We start from the raw sequence: 18,236 nt of genomic DNA, 5'->3' as shown, positions 1-18,236 counted from the left end.
GAAAAGTTCCGCCTCAACTATGAAGAAACGGAGGGAGTATGACCCACATTCCACTATCTTTTTTCACCAACTTTCCTTTACATTTCTTAATACCCGTACCAAATTCAACCGGGACTCCTAAAGTGGGACGGAGAGAGTAATACTTAAGAGTTGTCCGAACCCACAACCAAAGCCATTTACAGCAATTTGTCTACAGCTAAAAAAAATAATGTGGCACAGTCACGAAGGCGTCCAAGGCGCACAAAAACTTATCCAGCCCAATAGTGAACACGCTACAGCCACAAATCACATTATTTTATCAATTGTTGGTATATTTTTATTCAATTAGAATAGAAATTATTGGACTAAAAATAATTTTAAAAAAAAATTACTAAAATTTAATTAGAAATAAAATTTAAACCAATTCGTTGTATTATAGACACGCAAAAATTATACAACAAAAATTTTATAAAAACACAAAATAAAACCGCCACCGCCTACTCGGTGGCATCATCGGAATCCACCGCGTCTGGGATGGAGGGGGAGTGGGACTCGATATCCACGGCTGGGAAGGAAGATAGTTGTCGTATCCTGACTCTCTGGTGCCAGGGAAATCACTATCTCCACCTTGCATATTGAGACAACAAAAATATAGAGAGTTGAAAAAAGGGTGTAGATGTGTGTGAGGTGAAAAGAATGAAATATGGTGTATTTATAAAGAAAAAAACCAAAAAGTAAAAAAATAAATTTATTTCTGACGCCGTGCAATAGGGCGTCGCGGCGCCGGTCCCACCGCCGCTGTCTCGCCGCCAACGTGGCGCATGGCCATCCACCCCCCTCGCCGCGCCCGCCCATTTCCACAGTAATAGGGAGTCGCGGTGCCGCCAAGGACGTTGCGGCTGCTGCAGCCTCCCTATTGTGGGCACTCTAACAGTCATGTCACAACCACAAATCACATTATTTAATCAATTGTTGGTATATTTTAATTGGATTGGAATACAAATGAGAGAATTAGGTGTATTTATAGAAAATATTTAAGAACAAAAAATTAAAAATTTAAACGCCGCCGCCGCCGCAGAATCCCCCCCGGGGCCGCCGCCGCAGAATCCCCCCCGGGCTCCCCTCGCCCGGCCCCCCACTATGGACATTCTTACTATCTATGTCCCAATTAAGTTGATTCCAAAATTTTTATACAAAGAAATTAATAAATATGAATAAAATAGAAAAGATAAAGAAAATAAAGTAGGTGGTAAAATAAAGTAAGTAAGAATAATTAGATATTTTATTTTTTTATTAAAAAAAATACTCAAATTAATTGGAAGGAATGAGTATTACTTCTTACTCCATCATGTAAAAAGAAATGCATAAGTTAGTACAGTAAAAAAATAAAGTTGAAGATAAAATAAAATATAAAGAAAAAGAAATAGTATTAGTAAAATATAAGTGAAAATAATAAGTTAAAGAGATACTCCCTTCGTCTGCGAATAGGAGTTATGTTTTTCCATTTTAGTCTGTCCACAAATAGGAGTCTCGGTTCACTTTTACCATAAATGGTAATAGGATCTCATATCCACTAACACATTTCACTCACATTTCATTTAAAATTAATATATACAAATATGACTCATATTCCATTAACTTTTTTTTCACTCACTTTTCTTAACATTTCTTAAAACTCTGCTGTCAAGGAATGAGACTCCTGATGGTGGAAGGAGTGAATAGTAATAATTTTTTACTAGAAAATGAATTAATGTCAAGTTTAATGGGACACTCAAAATAAGTCATATTTAATAGGATGACAAATTTTATTGGCATATGATTCTACTGTTATGTACGATAATAAATTTTTAAATAGAAATTAATACTTTGGTCTGACTAAATAGTGTAAATTAATACGATAAGGAAATTAATACTTTAGAAATAATCGTTGTTTACATGAAAATAGATAGGGATGTCAATCGGGCTAACTCGTTCGGGTTCGGATCAGCCCACTCGGGTCGTCGGGCTATTTGGGTGCGAGCCATTCGGGTTATGGATTTTTCGGATCATAAATTTTCAACCCTAACCCGTCGGGTTTTGGGCTAACCCATCGGGCTATTCGGGCCTAAAAGCTTTCAATATAATCTCTTGTATCAAAATTTTCTTCTATAAAATGATTTTAAATTTTAGATATTTTTTTCTTTTTAGTTTAGAATCATATAAAATCTTCAATTATTCATAGTTTTCTTCAATAATACTTGAAAAGAAGCCTTTCATCTCGATCAACTACAATATAAGTTAAAGCTTGTGTTCGTGCCATTATTATGATATTGTTCGTAACTAATTCTTTATGAAAATTAAAAATCATATCTTACATGAATCATTATTAAAATGATAAATATATTAAGATTTTGATGGGTTCATTCTTAATTTTTTCTTGATTGACTTTGATGGTGGTAAGACACTAGTGGCAGATGATGAGATGGTGCAATAATGAGTTGAGATGAAACTTGAAAGCTGATATTGTGGGATCGAGTGGAAAAATGTAGAATGAAGATTAAATAAGACTAATGATTGTGTAGAATGAAGATTGATGATTGATAAGGCTAATTTCATGCATCGATTATATGGTGAAAAGCGTTATAATTTGTTGGGTCTAACACGTTTCCTAAGCCAGGTGTGTGAAGAAAAATTGCTAGATCGAGGAAACGCTGAAGGAGATGGTCTAGCGAAGGAATGAAGTGAAGTGAGCAGGATTTAAAAGAAAAGAAGGCGTGACAGAGGGAGTCAATAGCTGAGGGCAACAAAGTCTATCTATACCTCGCTGGGCCCCACTCCAACGCCTATATATAGAAGAGCATGCAACGCACATCATATCACTTTTTCCCTCTTTTAGCTCACACACATACACACACTTGGGAATGGGAGATCTGGGGTAGTCGGGTACGAAGGGTTATTTTCTTTAGAAGTTTCGCAGTTGCAACACCGTCTGCGTGTGGACGAAGATACAATCTCTTTTAATTCCGTTTGTTTTGCACTTTTGCGATCGAACTTCACTTTTGGGAGTCGACTTGGCTGTTGATGATACTAGTTATCTTTTCGCTTTGTTGATTTGTGTTTAGTTGTGATATTTTGAGTTGATTTACGTAGATCTCGCTGCTGGAAGTTTATTTCAAAAAGTATTATGTCGATCTCTGTTTATTTTGATGTTGTGGTGTTTGATATGGGAATTCGATGATAGATCTGTGGTTTATTGACTGATTGGAGGTTGTTGTTCAAATCTGAAGCGATGAAGTGTTTCTGTTGGTTGGAGTTTGTGTTGGATGCTTGGATTCGGAGTGGATTTAGCGTCTGAGGTTGGATCCGAAGTGAGAAAAGGAAGTTGTTAGATGGATTTGAGTTTTCTTCTTGTTTTATGCTTTACTTCGTCTAGCGTCTGCAGATCTGTTTAGTTCTTCGTTGTTATGCATAAATTTGATTTAGATTTAGCTTGCTCTGCTCTGATTTCGTTCATGTAGATTTTCTTATGAGTTTTTACGCAATTTGGTTGTAGAAGATGATGTCGCTGTTAGTTAGTACTAGAGTTAGTTATTCCGCCAGCTTTTCGTACGTACTCTGCTTTTTCAGTCATGGTCCCACAGTCAGTTTATTTCCTAGGTCTAGGTAATTGGAGTAGTTTTCTTAGATCTGGTGATCGAGCAGTTAATTTTCTCGCAACGTTCTCTTATTATTTCGCCTAGGTCTAGCTATTAGCTTAGGAGTTTTAAGATTCTCAAGTCAAGTTTAATATTGTTTTCCTCAACCCAAGAAAAAATGCGTGGCAGCAGCCAACACCAAAAACAAATCCAAATCCTTGAACATGAGTATTACGCATCCTTCTCTGTGGGATCGATCCCTACTTCCCTATACTAGGTTTAGTAAAGTGGTTGAGGGTTTTGAAAGAAGTGCTCTGTGTGTCCGACGACCAGGATTTCCTGCGACAACGAGTTCCTAGACTGCGTGATCTAGTGGATTTGCTGGACCTAGGGAGCCTGTTATTTCCTTCTGAACACACTATGAACACACCTACCTTTCAAGGATTCAAAAATATTAAAACCCCTTAAAACTTAGTATTTTATAATTAAAACTCACAACCCATCGGGCCGACCCGCAACCCGTTTAACCTGTTTTGTATTCGGGTAATAAAATTACAGCCCTAACCCGCTCATATTATCGGATTGTTCGGGCCGGCCCACGGGTTTCGGGTTGAATTGACATCCCTAAAAACAGTCATAGTCACCTTTTTTTGAATTAATTTTCGTGGGAATATAGTTTTTCTTAAAATATAATGTATCGTAAAACTGATTTTTATGGAAAATAATGCATCCTAATCTAAATTTTTAAAATTGAAGATGATACTAATAATTTCAAGTTTTTTTATTACAAAATGGATTTGGTTACCAATCTTTTGATAAGAAGCAATGGTGGAGAGAAGAGGGGTCGAGCCACCGCAGTCCCCAAGGAAACTGCCGGAATTCTCCTCCCAATAGCCCCCAGACTCCACGGCATTCGGAACTCTGCCTCGTGATTCAATTTCAGGCAGTATAACTTTATATGGGCCTATTAGGACATTCACAATGGTGGCCTTAAATTCAAAGCTCATCTCAAAGTCTATCTTCATTTCCTTCTGCCACGTCAGCAGCTCATTTGAAAGCCTATCTCACTGCAATAGGAGCCCATTCATTTCAGAGCCTATCTCCCTGCAATAGGAGCCCATCCCTGAGCATATTTCAGAACCCATCTTATTTCCAGACATCACTATTTTATATTTTGCACTTTTACTCCATCCATCCCACAAGAATATGCAATCTTTCATTTTTAGTCTTTCAAGAATATGCAATTTCTAATTTTGAAAACTCTTTTCTCTTTAATGAGGTGGGACCCACTCTCTCTCTTACTTTACCAATTTTGCATTAAAACATGTGTCGAACTCAAAGTGCATATTTTTTGGGACGGAGGGAGTAATTGTTAGTGTGACATAAAACCACATAAAATACAAGAAAAATAATTAAAGACAACTCAATAAAAAACAAATTTCATTAAAAAGAAAATATCCTACATATAAAAAAAAGTACAGAAAAAAACAAACTAAAAATATAGAAAACAATATGACTAGAGAGAAATAAATTGTAGAGTGAGATAAAATGAAGCTGGATGAATGTGAATAATTTGTGGGGAATGGGGTGTATATAAAAGGATAAAAATGAAATCGCCTCAACCGATGAATCGGCTTGGGGGGGGGGGGAGGCGATGAAGATTGGAGATTGGCTCCCGCTCCACAATAGGTGATTGCCGATGGGGTGGCCGCTCACATGGCCCTCGCGATCGGCCACCATTGTGAATGGCTTAGTTTACTAACCAAGATGACCCATTTCTTATTTAGGAAATACTTAAAGTACTCAATTATCTTTTTCCTTTCTTATTTTATCCATCTCTCCTAATTTTAAACACCCAACAACCTTTTTTCTCTCCAACAACCTTTTATTTCTTTTACTTTATTGTCTCTACTTTATTTCTTTATAATTTACTAGTCCTTGGTAGTAAGGTGTTATTTTTTTGCATAGAATTTTATAAAAAAATGTTTTAAGTGATTTAAATAAAGAGAGAATGAAGTAGAAAGAAAAAATGTAGAGAGAGAAAGAGAAAATAAAGTAAAAGAGAGTAAAATAAGAGAGAGAATGTATTATTTTTTGCCAAAAAAAATAAATGACCAAATAGATTAAGACAACCCAAAAAAATACGACTCTAGTACGGAGGGACAAAGTAAATACTCATTCTGTCCCACTACAAGTGAGACGTTTCTTTTCGGCCGTTGTTTTACAAAGATGATACTAATAAATAGTTAGATTCGAGAGAAAGTAAAGTAAAAGAGTAACTAATATAGAAGAGAGTCGTATATACATTATTCTCTTACTTACTTTATTTTCTTTCCATTCTAATGGTTTATTATCATTTTTGCTAAGCAACGTTTAAATTGAAGTGCCTTAGTTAAATGCTCAATACTTTTTTGTAAATAATTGTTGGGATCCATATTTGATAGAGAGAAGAGAAGAGAGTAGAGGAGTGGATTGTGATGTGAATTGAGGGAGTATATATAATGTCCGGAAAAAAAAACGGAAAACGCGTCCATCGTTTGTCGACCGCCATCGTCCGCGCTCCTGCAATGAGCGGATGAGGCGACGGATGATGATCGGGCAACGCGTCATCCGCGCCCGAACTTTCATCCTACCCGCCCGTCCGTCAACCTGCAGTGGTAGAAATGAGGACGGACTCGGACGATGCGTCGTCCGGAAGAATTCTCAACCATTACGGATGCCATTAGAATTGGAGCAAAAAATATAATTGCCATATCGCCTTACTAAAACACGTTAATATTTATGCCTGTCATTTGATAAAATTTAATTTCTTCAACGTCGAAAATTGAAAAGAGTGAAATATCACTTGAAACTCTAAAGCTATACATGTTTTATAAAAAAAACCTTAAAACTGTTAATTTTAAGTCCTTAGAAATATTGGAATGAAATTGAAAAACATAAAAACTGAATAAAAAGATAAGAAAACCTCAAACCTGCATAAAAGGATTGAAACCCAAATATTTCCTATGATGTCATGTAATGCGAACTAGAAACATAATACAGTAGTAGCTATTGCTGTTATGAATCTTTAGGATTTTGCCAGGAGGCTTGCCATTGCTTGTCATAATATGTGGCTTCATCAGCTAGCTTCTTTATATTGCTGATATCTTCTTTTCTTCGAAAAAGGAGCACTCCAACCACAGTAAGCAGAAGAGCAGCCTTGCAGACGAAATTCCCAGTCTGTCCGACCATGTCCAGCCCTGTCAAACCATCCACACCATACGCCATGAAGAACCCCACCATCGCGGCTCGACCTGCAACAACTCATTCATCACTAATCTAATGCTTCTAAAACTACAAATAGGAAATGTGAGAGGGATTTATATAGGTAAAGTTACCGTTGAGCAGCTCAGCCTCAGGGAGGTGAGAATGACGAATCCAAGCCCACCATGGTATAACGGAGCTCCTGAATAGCACCGGTTCTTTGTTTGTTGAGGCTTGTGGATATACTTCCAGAAACTTCCTTCTCCTGGCCTCTATCAAGACACAAAATGCCTATCCCTATTTAGAGAATCAATCAATATAAAGGATAATTATAGTGTTGGAGATCATTACCTGCAACAATAACAGACTCCCAATCCATTCTCCCCTCCTTCACAAACATGTTTAGATCCCACGTCCCATTCTTCCATCTCGCGTCATGAAATCTTGGTTGTGAATGTTGGTCTGAGCTGCTGCTACTGCTGCTGTTATTAACCAATGCTAATGAAGGCTCTTCGTGTTCTTGTTCTTTTGGTATTTTTAGACCTTCCACCTTCGTTCGCGCATGACCAGACACTCTCTTGGTGACATGTTGAGAACTGCAAGCTCTTTGTATGGAAGCACTTATGCCAATCGATGCCATCACTTAGTTAACCAACAAAATATAGTGTGGGTTTTTCTCCGTCTCTCATGTATCTCTTCTTCTTAATTAATGGGTGGGTGTTGAGGATAACAAGTGGCAGAGGAGGCCATACCTTATCTTCTGCTACATGCTGCATTATAGCATCTACATGCCTCATGCTGTTCATATGGGTGCATGCACTTTGCTTGCAAATTTATAATTAAAAAAATAAAAAAATTATTCACCCTAAATTAGACACCCAATGTGAAGTATTGTGAAAATATAAAACGAAACTTACAGATTATGGGGTTGTAAAAGCAGATAAATCAGTAGTTAACCAGATTGCACAACGAAGCATGATAAAATGAGTCAATAAAGTCGCTCATCAAACTACTACATTTATTTCTTTATGCAAGTTCACATACGAAGAAACTTTTCGAAGGGCGCAAAGTGAACAAGGATGCTAGGCTTCCCAGCCCCTCAGTAGAGTAGCACGAGCAACACGGTTGACACCTAATGTAAATGCACCCATCCGAAGGTTGCAATCCTGCAACTGGCACATGCCCTTGATATTGTGGAAGGCCTTTGTCATATATCTCTTAAGTTCATTATTCACCTTATCCTCATCCCACATGAATCCTTGAATGTTCTGCATACAGAAATTAGCAGTTTCATCAAGAAAATTTGAAGTGGATCATATAATGATCAACATATTTGGAACGACACATAGATTATCATATGTTGAAGCAATATAGTCAGATGAAGATGTGGCATAAACCAAGTGACACAGCGTTACAAATTTACAATTGCATTTACTCCATTAATAAAGTGAGCAGAAGAACCTTACCTGCACCCACTCAAAATAGCTAACGGTCACACCTCCTGCGTTTGCATATATATCAGGAAGTATTACAACTCCCTTTTTAGACAAAATCTGCAGAAGTGGAACAATTTCATTAGATATTGTCTATACTGGTTTAAGTAAGACTAGAGAACAAGTTCAGACCTCATCAGCATCTGGATCAGTTGGATGATTAGCGGCTTCTATGATAAACTTGGCTCTAACATCTCCAGCATTTTCTCTTCAACAAGAAAATAAACCAATAAAAGTCAGGCAGAATGTAGCATGCAGGAATCTTAACTAACCACTGAAAATGTATGAACAATTATTAGAAACTGCGAGTACAGCCATATGCCTAATCTCTTTCATATCTCCATGCTGAATCCTGATAATGAAAGCACTATGTTGTTCGTGAAATTTTCTTCATAACCTATGTTCTGTCGTATGCTTTTCTTTAGGTCAGAAAAGATTAGTTATATCAACACAAGCTACTCATTAAAGCAAATGTAGTGCAGAGCTGATCGTTGTCCCATTATGGTACTTTAGCCATAATGATGGATATAGTGATTCTATAGATTAGAGACAATAGAAAAAAAGTGTACCACAGACTTACCATTATATATCAGTTAATTCAGAAACAAACGTAAGTTCCCCAAATATTGGTAGTATACCATTAAAAGCATAAGTCCATGTTACTTGCATAGTTTTCAGATGGAATTCACTCAAGAAACTCATTAAACTACTAGAAATTTCATATTTGGTTTTGACAGTCATTCAGGAACATAATTATTCATATAACTATAAATGGTTTCACGGAAAAAAACCATCTGCAATTCAAGGAGCATCTCACAAAGAGGAGAAGACTAACAAAATTTGTTAGATACATCCATGTTGGACTCTGCTCAGAGGGGTAACGAAACTTCACAATGTTTCTACGTATACTTGCTGTATTACCCTATGATCTGGAAAAGAATCCAATGAAACTAAAGGTTCCTTATTAAATTCAATTCGTTCTTTAAGAAAAGAAAAGGAGCACTTTTTCTTTAGGACAAGGGAGGGGAAAGCATTCAGGGTAGAAGATTTAATAAGCATTTAGGACAATTTGTTCATCTGCTAATGTAAAATGTTAAACCTGTTTAAAACACCACCAAGAGCACACGGCACGAGAACATCACACTCATGAGTTAGCAAGTCATTTGAGTCCATTGCATCAGCACCGTCGAAATCGGCTAGCTTTCCTGTTGTCTCTTTATGCTGAAGTAATGCCTTTATGTCAATACCATTAGGATTCCTCACTGCTCCAGTGATATCACTCACTGCAACAACCTTGCCACCTTTTTCATGGAAGAGTCTTGCAGCCCATGATCCAACATTGCCAAAACCCTGTATAATGTTCAAACATTAGATGCTCAACTTTTTATACAAATGTTACTTGAGGAGAATAAATGAAGTGAAATTTACTTGATACCTGAATGGCAAAAGTCAAGCCCTTAATTGATTTTCCATGTTCAGCAAGCAATGCTTCAGTTGCGTATACAACTCCACGCCCAGTTGCTGCCTCTCTACCCAGTGAACCACCAAGATCCTGACATACCAATTACAGAAACAAGACCCTCAAGATGGTAAAATGAGATGATAGCTTAAGTTGGAAAAAAAGTATCAACTTTACAAAGTTCTAGTTTATAGTTTGAAATCTACTTACAGTTGGTTTTCCCGTAACAACTGCAGGCGAGTAACCATGAAATTTTGAGTACTCGTCCAAAATCCAAGCCATTGTCTGCAAATCACAAATAATTTGTATTTATTCTTATGAAGGGAAAAGTTAAATGTTATTTTAATAAAGAAACAGAACATTTTACCTGAGCATTAGTGCCCATATCTGGCGCTGGGACATCAGTATTTACCCCAATGAGATCATGTATCTTCTGTGTGAAGACACGAGTAAGACGTTCTAGCTCACTAATACTTAATTCTTTTGGTGTGCATCCTATTCCACCTTTAGCACCACCATATGGAATATCTGCTACCGCGGTCTTCCACGTCATCAATTGAGCAAGGGCGTTCACTTCATCAGGGTCAACCTTTATATAGAATTTGAGTATATCTCAGCACGAGTAGAAGAAAGCCATGCATAAGCATAATATGACAATATATATTATAATTCACGGACAGAGGATCCAATACTCATCACACAGGAATACTTAAGCAGAAACACAAAGATATTACGAGGAAGCAGAAGATCATCAAATGCTTGAAATTTGAATACAAAGTTATCAATGCTGAATTTTGGTACATTAATCATTTATATATGAACAACTGGATATTTGTAAAATGAACCACTTCCTTGTTAGCCTTGACCATAAGAAGAAAATGTATTGAATGCTCTTCAGTTTGTTAGAGCATTTCCATCACTAAATCCATTGGTGTAGTAGGCAGGTAATTATATAGCTAACTCTATCACAATCTATGTACTGAACCATGCAAATTTCACATAAAACAGAAACGAACCAGGAGCATGTGTTATATCAGCCAAAAATTGTTGTCTGTAACTATTAAATGAAGAAGACAGAGCACAAAAGCGATAGATTTGGAAACAAGGATTTTCATGAAGACATATACACATCCAAATGGCACTTGTATGCCATGAAGAATCTAATCTATACACATCCAAGCATTCAGAGGACGGCACTGAAAACGTCCTTGTTGTAAGAGTGTGTGTTCATCTTAGATCCAGCATCCCCGGAGGGCACAGAGTAGATCACGAGTTGCAAACCGACGCTGTGAACAGTGAACCACTATGGTTGGTACATATATGATTCAGGCTTGCCAGTGGTCAATATTACGTTAACATCTCAAAGAAGCAATCTCATCTATGTTAAGCTAGTCATTCAATTTTCAGCACTAAGCCACTCTTCAGATTGCAGGTTTTAACTTTTAACAATTTACATTCCTTCGCTCTTATTAGCTATACCAATCTAAGATACGATGATGACTATCCATCCCCTACCTCGTCAAACAAGCGTTCTTAAGAATTTTAAAAAAAATTAAAAACAAAAAAAAAACAGGCTGAAAAGCAAATTGAGACCTCTGGATGATATCGGATCCCTCCTTTCATGGGGCCGCGGGAATTATCATGCTGCACTCTGAATCCAATGTACGAAACCAGCGTTCCATCATCTTTCGGAATCGTGCACTCCACCTGATCATAAACCATATAAAGTAAACTCTCATAACTCAAAACGATCGAAACAAGGCATAGATCATTTCAAAACCCCATTTCAATAGATCACAACAAAAACTCACAAAATCAAACAGACCTTAATCTCTCTGAACGGGATCAATAGGCTCTTCTCAAGCTTGGAGTCGAGACCGAGAATGCGCGCCGCTTGACGGAAGTTGCGATTTGTGGCGGCGAGAGCATTCATCTCAAAAACTAATTGAGACGAAAGTAGCAAGAGAAAAATGAAAAAGAGTGTGAGTGAGTATAAACTACAGACACTGGTGTCGTTTTGATCAGTGAGCTACGTATATATACACAATTGGATTCATGACGTATTTGCATAAACCTATTTTTAGGAAATATCGGTTGGGCTCTTTTGGATATATTGATGCGGGGCTATATGCAGGGGAATTGCTATCCATTTCAATGGACTTTTGACTCAGCAATTCTAAATCGAATTAGCTTTTTTAATCATTTGGTTCTTAATTTTTTGTTAAATTTTTAGTACTCTTTATATGCATTTATGTTTTTTTTTACTGTTTGAGAATATTTTTATCCTTTTTATTTTAGTTTATATGAGAGAGAATTTAGTCCATCCCAAAATACCTTATCACCTTTTTACATCATTGTCAATATCTCTCCGATTTATACAATCATCATCAAATGTCGGATTAATGTTTTTATATATGCTCGTAAAGAGTGAACTATTATTGTATCTGGAATAATTAATTTCTGTGTAATGCATAATAGAGCGAAACCATTTTCTTAGGCTAGATCTGCAACTCCAACTAATTCAATGGCGAAGGACAACAAGACTCCCACCACCACCGTCGTCACCTTTCGTTTCTCTAGTCTTGTGTTAAGGGGGGATTCCCTTAAAAAGATATTGAAGATTATTAGATTCGCGAGGATACATTGCCTCATCGATCAACCAGAATCAAGAGCAGTTTTGTGTGAAAATAACCAAACAAACGATAAGAGTAAATCCCACCAAAGATGACTCATGATAAGTGTCCTTATAGACTCAAAGTTCACAGTACAAATTAAAAGCACATAGCATTCATGCACTTGATCAAGCTAAACAGTCAAAGGGATCAAGCAGACTACTATCTGGTCGTTGGTATGTAAATGGAGAGACTTAGGACTTTCAAGACCTTAACTCACAATACTATAGACTAGTAAAGGAAAGTAAGGGTCGAATCTCTCAGGACAGAGGCGAGTTGAGTTGGGTTTGAGACATTGGGAGGTTTTTGGCTGCGCACACGCTTTCCAGTGGGTTAAGTTTGAGACTAAAAGCTAAACTGATCAAACTTACTAACTAAGCGGACTAAACTAGGCAAACTCAAAACTAAGAGACATGCTGGATTGATCAACTAAATTAGGATGAGAAAAGTACTTTGCAAAGGTAAGTTGGGACCACTGACACTACTACACTCTACTAAAAAGCTGTAAACAACGAAAAGGTGACATGGACTGCTACTCTAACGAACTAAGACCTTTTTCTTCGCTAAGCAGCTAAATAAAACACCTACGATAGATGAAAACAGAGCAGATAACATGAAAGTAGGAAACAAACAAATTAAAACACAGATCAATGTAAATCGGACGGAAGAAAAATAGATCTATAGTATCTATCCTAATTTCATGCAAGTTGACGAAATAAAACACAAATCTACCTACGAGAAAGCGAAAACAGAACAACAAGCAATCATCAGAACAGAATCTAACTCAGAGATCAACAAATCCAAACCAGCATGCATCGCAAACTCCATCTAAACTCGGATCTAAACTTGAACAACTAAATTATGCAGATTTAACTTCAAATAGAACATAACTAAAACTAAACGAAAGCAATTAAATTAGAAAATATCAGATCCAAAACAACTTGCATTAAAAACTTCATTTCATAAACGATCTTCGATAACCAAAACAAAACAGAATTCCCAACTCAGAATTTATGATCGATCAACAACGGATAGTAATTAAAGTAGCAACTAAGAGAAAAGCATAAAGAAAACAACTAGACTTCGGAAAATATGAACTAAAAACAGAATAACAATTATTTTGACCCATTGGGGTTTAAGAAGAACACAAACTAAGACTTCTTGGCAAATCTGAATCTCTTCTTCTTTGATGAGGAAGAAAAGAGGAAAGTAGAGGTAGAACGATGGCTCCGGTGGCTCCTAGCTTCCTTGCTCCATGCTATGAATAAATGTGTAAAGTGTGAAGTGTAAAGTAATTGAAGATGATGATGCCGAACTCCTTCTGTGTGCACTCTCTCTACTGTATATAGGATGGCATTGGGCCCAAATACCTAGGGTAAACTCATCATGTCTTGAGATTAATGCCCTTGAGATGACATTTTTTCTTCTCTCTCCAATGACTCATCATCTCTTTGTCCCTACTGGCAGCGGAAGCGTGCGTTAATTTCAATTTAAATAAATCAGATAATCAAGATCTATTTAGTCGATTATTTAGACAAATTCCATTCGCGCAATTATCACATGTATCATGCTCATAACTCAAATAAATCATGCTTTAAATTAATTAAAACCTAAAACATGCTTTTCTACGGTTTAACTATTTTACCTTGATGATTCTCCAAAGAATCGAATATAGCTAGCGCCTTCTCCACGTGAAGATCTTAGTACTAAACCACGGATCTTCTGTCTGGTTACCGGACTGTAAACTGATATTAGAGTGAGCTGATCTCACCAGTATACTAGGACTTAAATAAAGAAGACGGAAAACCTTTCCCACGGAGGAGAGAAAATCGTCCCTCTTGTAGAGAGAGAGGGGGACAAAAATTTTGATGAAAAATAAGTGTAACAACTAATTTTTCTGTCTCATTTATTCTCCTATATATATTAAGTCACATATTGGGCTCAGACAGGAATCTATGGAATTGAAGTAATATTGCACTCCCCGTCCAAATCCGAAATTATAAGTAATCCGGGTTTCCATTGCTTGATATTTATTTCCCGCGCTTAAGATAGAAACATCCATCAATTAATTAATGTCTGCTATGGACTCAATTAATTAATATCTTATTAATTCCAAGAGTGGACTCAGCAAGAAATTCTTATTTATTATTCATATAGTAATCAAACTCTAACTAGCTAGGTTCCGAATAATAAAACCTTATTTCAAGCTCCTCTTGAGGATGTTATCAAACGAGACTCACCTCGCGCACGATTCGACATAATAGCAATCCTAGCACCGCTAGATATTATTCACCACTACCCAATATACCAGACTTATTGGGTTGCGAAAAACCCGCACCATTTGGTAAGTCAAAGTAGTGCATAATCAATACCGTATGCTCAATGCTAACGTACATTTATTAAGAAACAATAATTTACAAGACCTCGTCTTTCAGTAGATAGCATAAAGACATGTCTCGTTGTTAATCCAATTCAGTGCTATACCACACCAACGTCATCTTATTTCAGTAAGGCTTAGAAATAATCGGACTGACATTGCAACCCTTCACGATAGGTAGTCTAAGCCCATCTAGGTTGTTAAATACTTCTTTTTCTTTGTTCTGAATTGACTATGTTACCTTAAAGTGAACGTCGTTCGCAACCGGTCTACTAAAACAAAGACTTAGACTTTGTTAAGTTACTTATACATTTAAACATGTAATAAACATCCATTAATGTAAAACATAACAACATTATGACAAAAATAATCTATTTTATTCCTTGGAAAATAAAATAAGAGTTTCAACAGTATTCAATCACTCGAAAGGTGATTTCTAGTATACAAACTCTAACACTCTTGTGGTGAACTCCACTTGATCAACTTGCTGGCTAGGCAGGCTCCATTGCTTGTTTGCAACTGATTAACTTGTCTTCGGTTCTAGCCATTTTTCGCTTCTTTTCTGAGTTGATCAAGTTGTTCTTGCACTCTGCCGCTTCAGCACTTTTTAGCCTCTGCACACTCAAATTCACCACTTTTTTCGCACATTATCACTCATGTCAGTGTAATAAACCCCTATAAAACCATGCTTGTAACGAGCCCTATCAACCCATTTTCCTTTTTCGTCCGTCCCAACCAAGATGACCACTTCTTATTTAGGAAATAATTAAAATACTCAATTATCTTTTCTTTCTTACTTTATTCATGTCTCTTACTTTTAACCACCCAACAACATTTTCTCTCTCTAACTTTTTGCATCTCTCCAATTTTTAAACACTCAACAACCATTTATCTCTCTTAATTTATTCATATCTCCTACTTTTAAACACCCAACAACTTTCTCTCTCCCTTTTTTAACACTTTAAAATTAGTATGCATAAAATCACGTGTCGTCCCAAGAAGAGGTCATCTTCCCTAGGACGGAAGGAGTACTAAATAATAAAAAAAAATGGGAGATATGAGATATGTGGGACACTCGTATCAACTCCCTACGGTTAAAATCCACCTTGTCCTCAATGTGGAAACCAACCACGACACAACTAAGAGAGTCGAAAGCAACAGCTTTGGCGAGGTATTCTTTCCCGGATCAAACACACACCGAATAGTTGAGTGTCTCCCTTGTTATCTCCATCAAAAAACACCAATGGAGGATCGTGTTGGATACGAGTCACGGTGGACTCTGAAATAACATTGTGGTCATGATAATCGAGGGCTAAAACGAGGAGCATGTCAACGCGTTCAAGATTGCTAAAACAAGGCATGTCCATCCGAGGAGGGATCAAGCGTGCATCGGCGTCAAGCGATGTTGATCGATGATTTATAATTGAAACATCACTGACATGCAAATCCACATAGAAACCATTGTTGTCCCTTTTTAACAAAAAGGAGTCCATTATCTCCCTCAACTTGAAAATATCCAACCTATCATGCTCCACTTCCTGCAAAGGCTCTCGGCGTGCAAAAATCTCATTACATGATCCATATATGCCATCTTTTCTGGCATAAATTGATCCACTAACGTCAACACTAGAACGAGTAGCCTCTTTTTCCTGTGAAATTACATCCGGGAGATTCAAATCTAATTGCTTTTCATCGGCTATGTTCAAAATCTTCTCAATGTCTAACAATACATCTTCTTCCCCAATTTAATTCCGATTAAATAATTGATCGATTGCAATATTATCATAATGAACTTGACAAGATTGCACCGATTTATCAATATCATCGGCAAATGACTCTATGGAGTCATACCTGATATTGGGGCTGCACGGAAGAGATCACGGCCAGTAGCGGTGCAACAGTGGGCAGAGGTGCTGTTGAACGGTTGTGGCTTGCTGGATGCCAGCAGGAGGGCAAGCGTTGTTGTGGTGGCTGTTGGTCGAGCATGAGCTACTGGTGCTTATTGAGTTGTTTCCAGTAGGCGTGTTGCTGGTGCAGTTGCAGCTGCAGTGGCTGCAAGCGCTGTTGGGGGCTTTGATTGCAGACCGTAGTGAGGCTGTGGTGTGTGTGGATTGTAGGTTTGGTACGGTTGCTGCCACTCCGACAACTCAAGCTGCTGTGCGAAAGTAGGTTGATACTCAAGAATCACTTGCGGCATATGGCCAAAGGGCAGGGCGATGGGTAAGTGTTGAATTGGTGGCGGTAAGGCTCAGGATCATACGCCGACATGAGACCAAAGATCGGGACTTGCTGGTCGGGACCTGACTGGACGTAGTTCCGCGGTTGTCCGTTGGGCGGGTCTGGTAGAGGTTGCGGCTGCGCGACAACAATTGCAACATGCCAAGAAGGTTGTTCGTGGTAGAAAATCGCCGAAGTTGTATACGATCATTGAATCTCGTCATACTCGTCCAACCTCTTCTCGAATATGGTTAGGATAATCATTATCCTATACAATATGTAGGATGGAATGATTTCCTCGTCGGACTGCATGGATGGAGGATGAAAACGAGATGAAAGCACCAATTGTTAAGGGATAATTTCCCTTAACAAGATTCAGGTGCCGCAATTGCGATTGGTGGGAGATAATAGGCAGTCGCCGGAGCTTTTCCCATCGATCAAACCAAGAACAATACATAATTGAAAAAAATCGTGAACATAAAATAAGGATAATTATATTTCTGGATTGATTGAGAAGGATACAATGACTTATATTTATAAGACTAGCCCTAACTTAATGAACAAGAAAATAAAGATCCTAAGAATATATGAGAAAGATATACTAAATCTATACTAAACTAAATAATAGATATATGGGGATATTCCTAGTGATATACTCGTATCAACTCCCCCACGGTTGAAATCCACCTTGTCCTCAAGGTGGGAACATGAAGCAAAGAAGAGAGTCACTGAAAACATAAGCTTGACGAGGTATATCTCCTCCCGGATCAAATATGCATGATTGTTGTCTTGGAGCAAATGCAACAACATTCTACAGTTGCTTCACACATTCTACAGTTGCTGCACACAATCCTTTCCTTTTCCTTAACAAAGTGTCATCCTTTAATACTCTCTCTGTCCCATAATAGATGTCACACTTTCCTTTTTAGTTTGTCCCATAAAAGATGTCACATTTACATTTCTGAAAAAAGTTCCCTCTCACATAAATATAAAAAATTTATTTTCTCTCTCCCTTTAACATACAAAATTAAACCTCCTAAAATCCCGTGTCGTCCCACAAGTGTGACATCTTTTGTGGGACGAAGGGAGTACAACATTAGCTTGTGGCCTAAAATATTTGTTTTCTCCCCTGAACTCAGCCACACTTTTCTGCTTCCTTCAATTCAAAACCTTATTCTCCGA

At 37.5% G+C, this 18,236-nt stretch overlaps 2 protein-coding genes across 2 annotated transcripts; both read right to left on the bottom strand.

Moving 5' to 3' along the window:
• Positions 1–6,566: 6,566 nt before the first annotated feature.
• LOC125190150 (light-harvesting complex-like protein 3 isotype 1, chloroplastic) lies at positions 6,567–7,596 on the bottom strand. Its single transcript, XM_048087359.1, has 3 exons — positions 7,188–7,596; positions 6,971–7,108; positions 6,567–6,886 (listed from the first exon to the last, which is right to left on the bottom strand). The coding sequence occupies exons 1-3, from the start codon at positions 7,474–7,476 to the stop codon at positions 6,651–6,653; spliced, it is 663 nt and encodes a 220-aa protein (XP_047943316.1). The 5' UTR covers positions 7,477–7,596; the 3' UTR covers positions 6,567–6,650.
• A 124-nt stretch (positions 7,597–7,720) lies between these two features.
• On the bottom strand, positions 7,721–11,833 carry LOC125190149 (glutamate dehydrogenase A-like). The gene is made up of 9 exons (XM_048087358.1): positions 11,614–11,833; positions 11,382–11,495; positions 10,156–10,377; positions 9,999–10,073; positions 9,765–9,881; positions 9,429–9,679; positions 8,462–8,537; positions 8,303–8,389; positions 7,721–8,104 (listed from the first exon to the last, which is right to left on the bottom strand). Exons 1-9 carry the CDS (start codon positions 11,719–11,721, stop codon positions 7,919–7,921), a joined length of 1,236 nt encoding a protein of 411 aa, XP_047943315.1. The 5' UTR covers positions 11,722–11,833; the 3' UTR covers positions 7,721–7,918.
• Positions 11,834–18,236: the final 6,403 nt, after the last annotated feature.

The sequence above is a fragment of the Salvia hispanica genome, chromosome 5, assembly GCF_023119035.1.
Source record: "Salvia hispanica cultivar TCC Black 2014 chromosome 5, UniMelb_Shisp_WGS_1.0, whole genome shotgun sequence".
Lineage (NCBI taxonomy): Eukaryota > Viridiplantae > Streptophyta > Magnoliopsida > Lamiales > Lamiaceae > Salvia > Salvia hispanica.
This window is presented reverse-complemented; position numbering and strand designations above follow the sequence as displayed.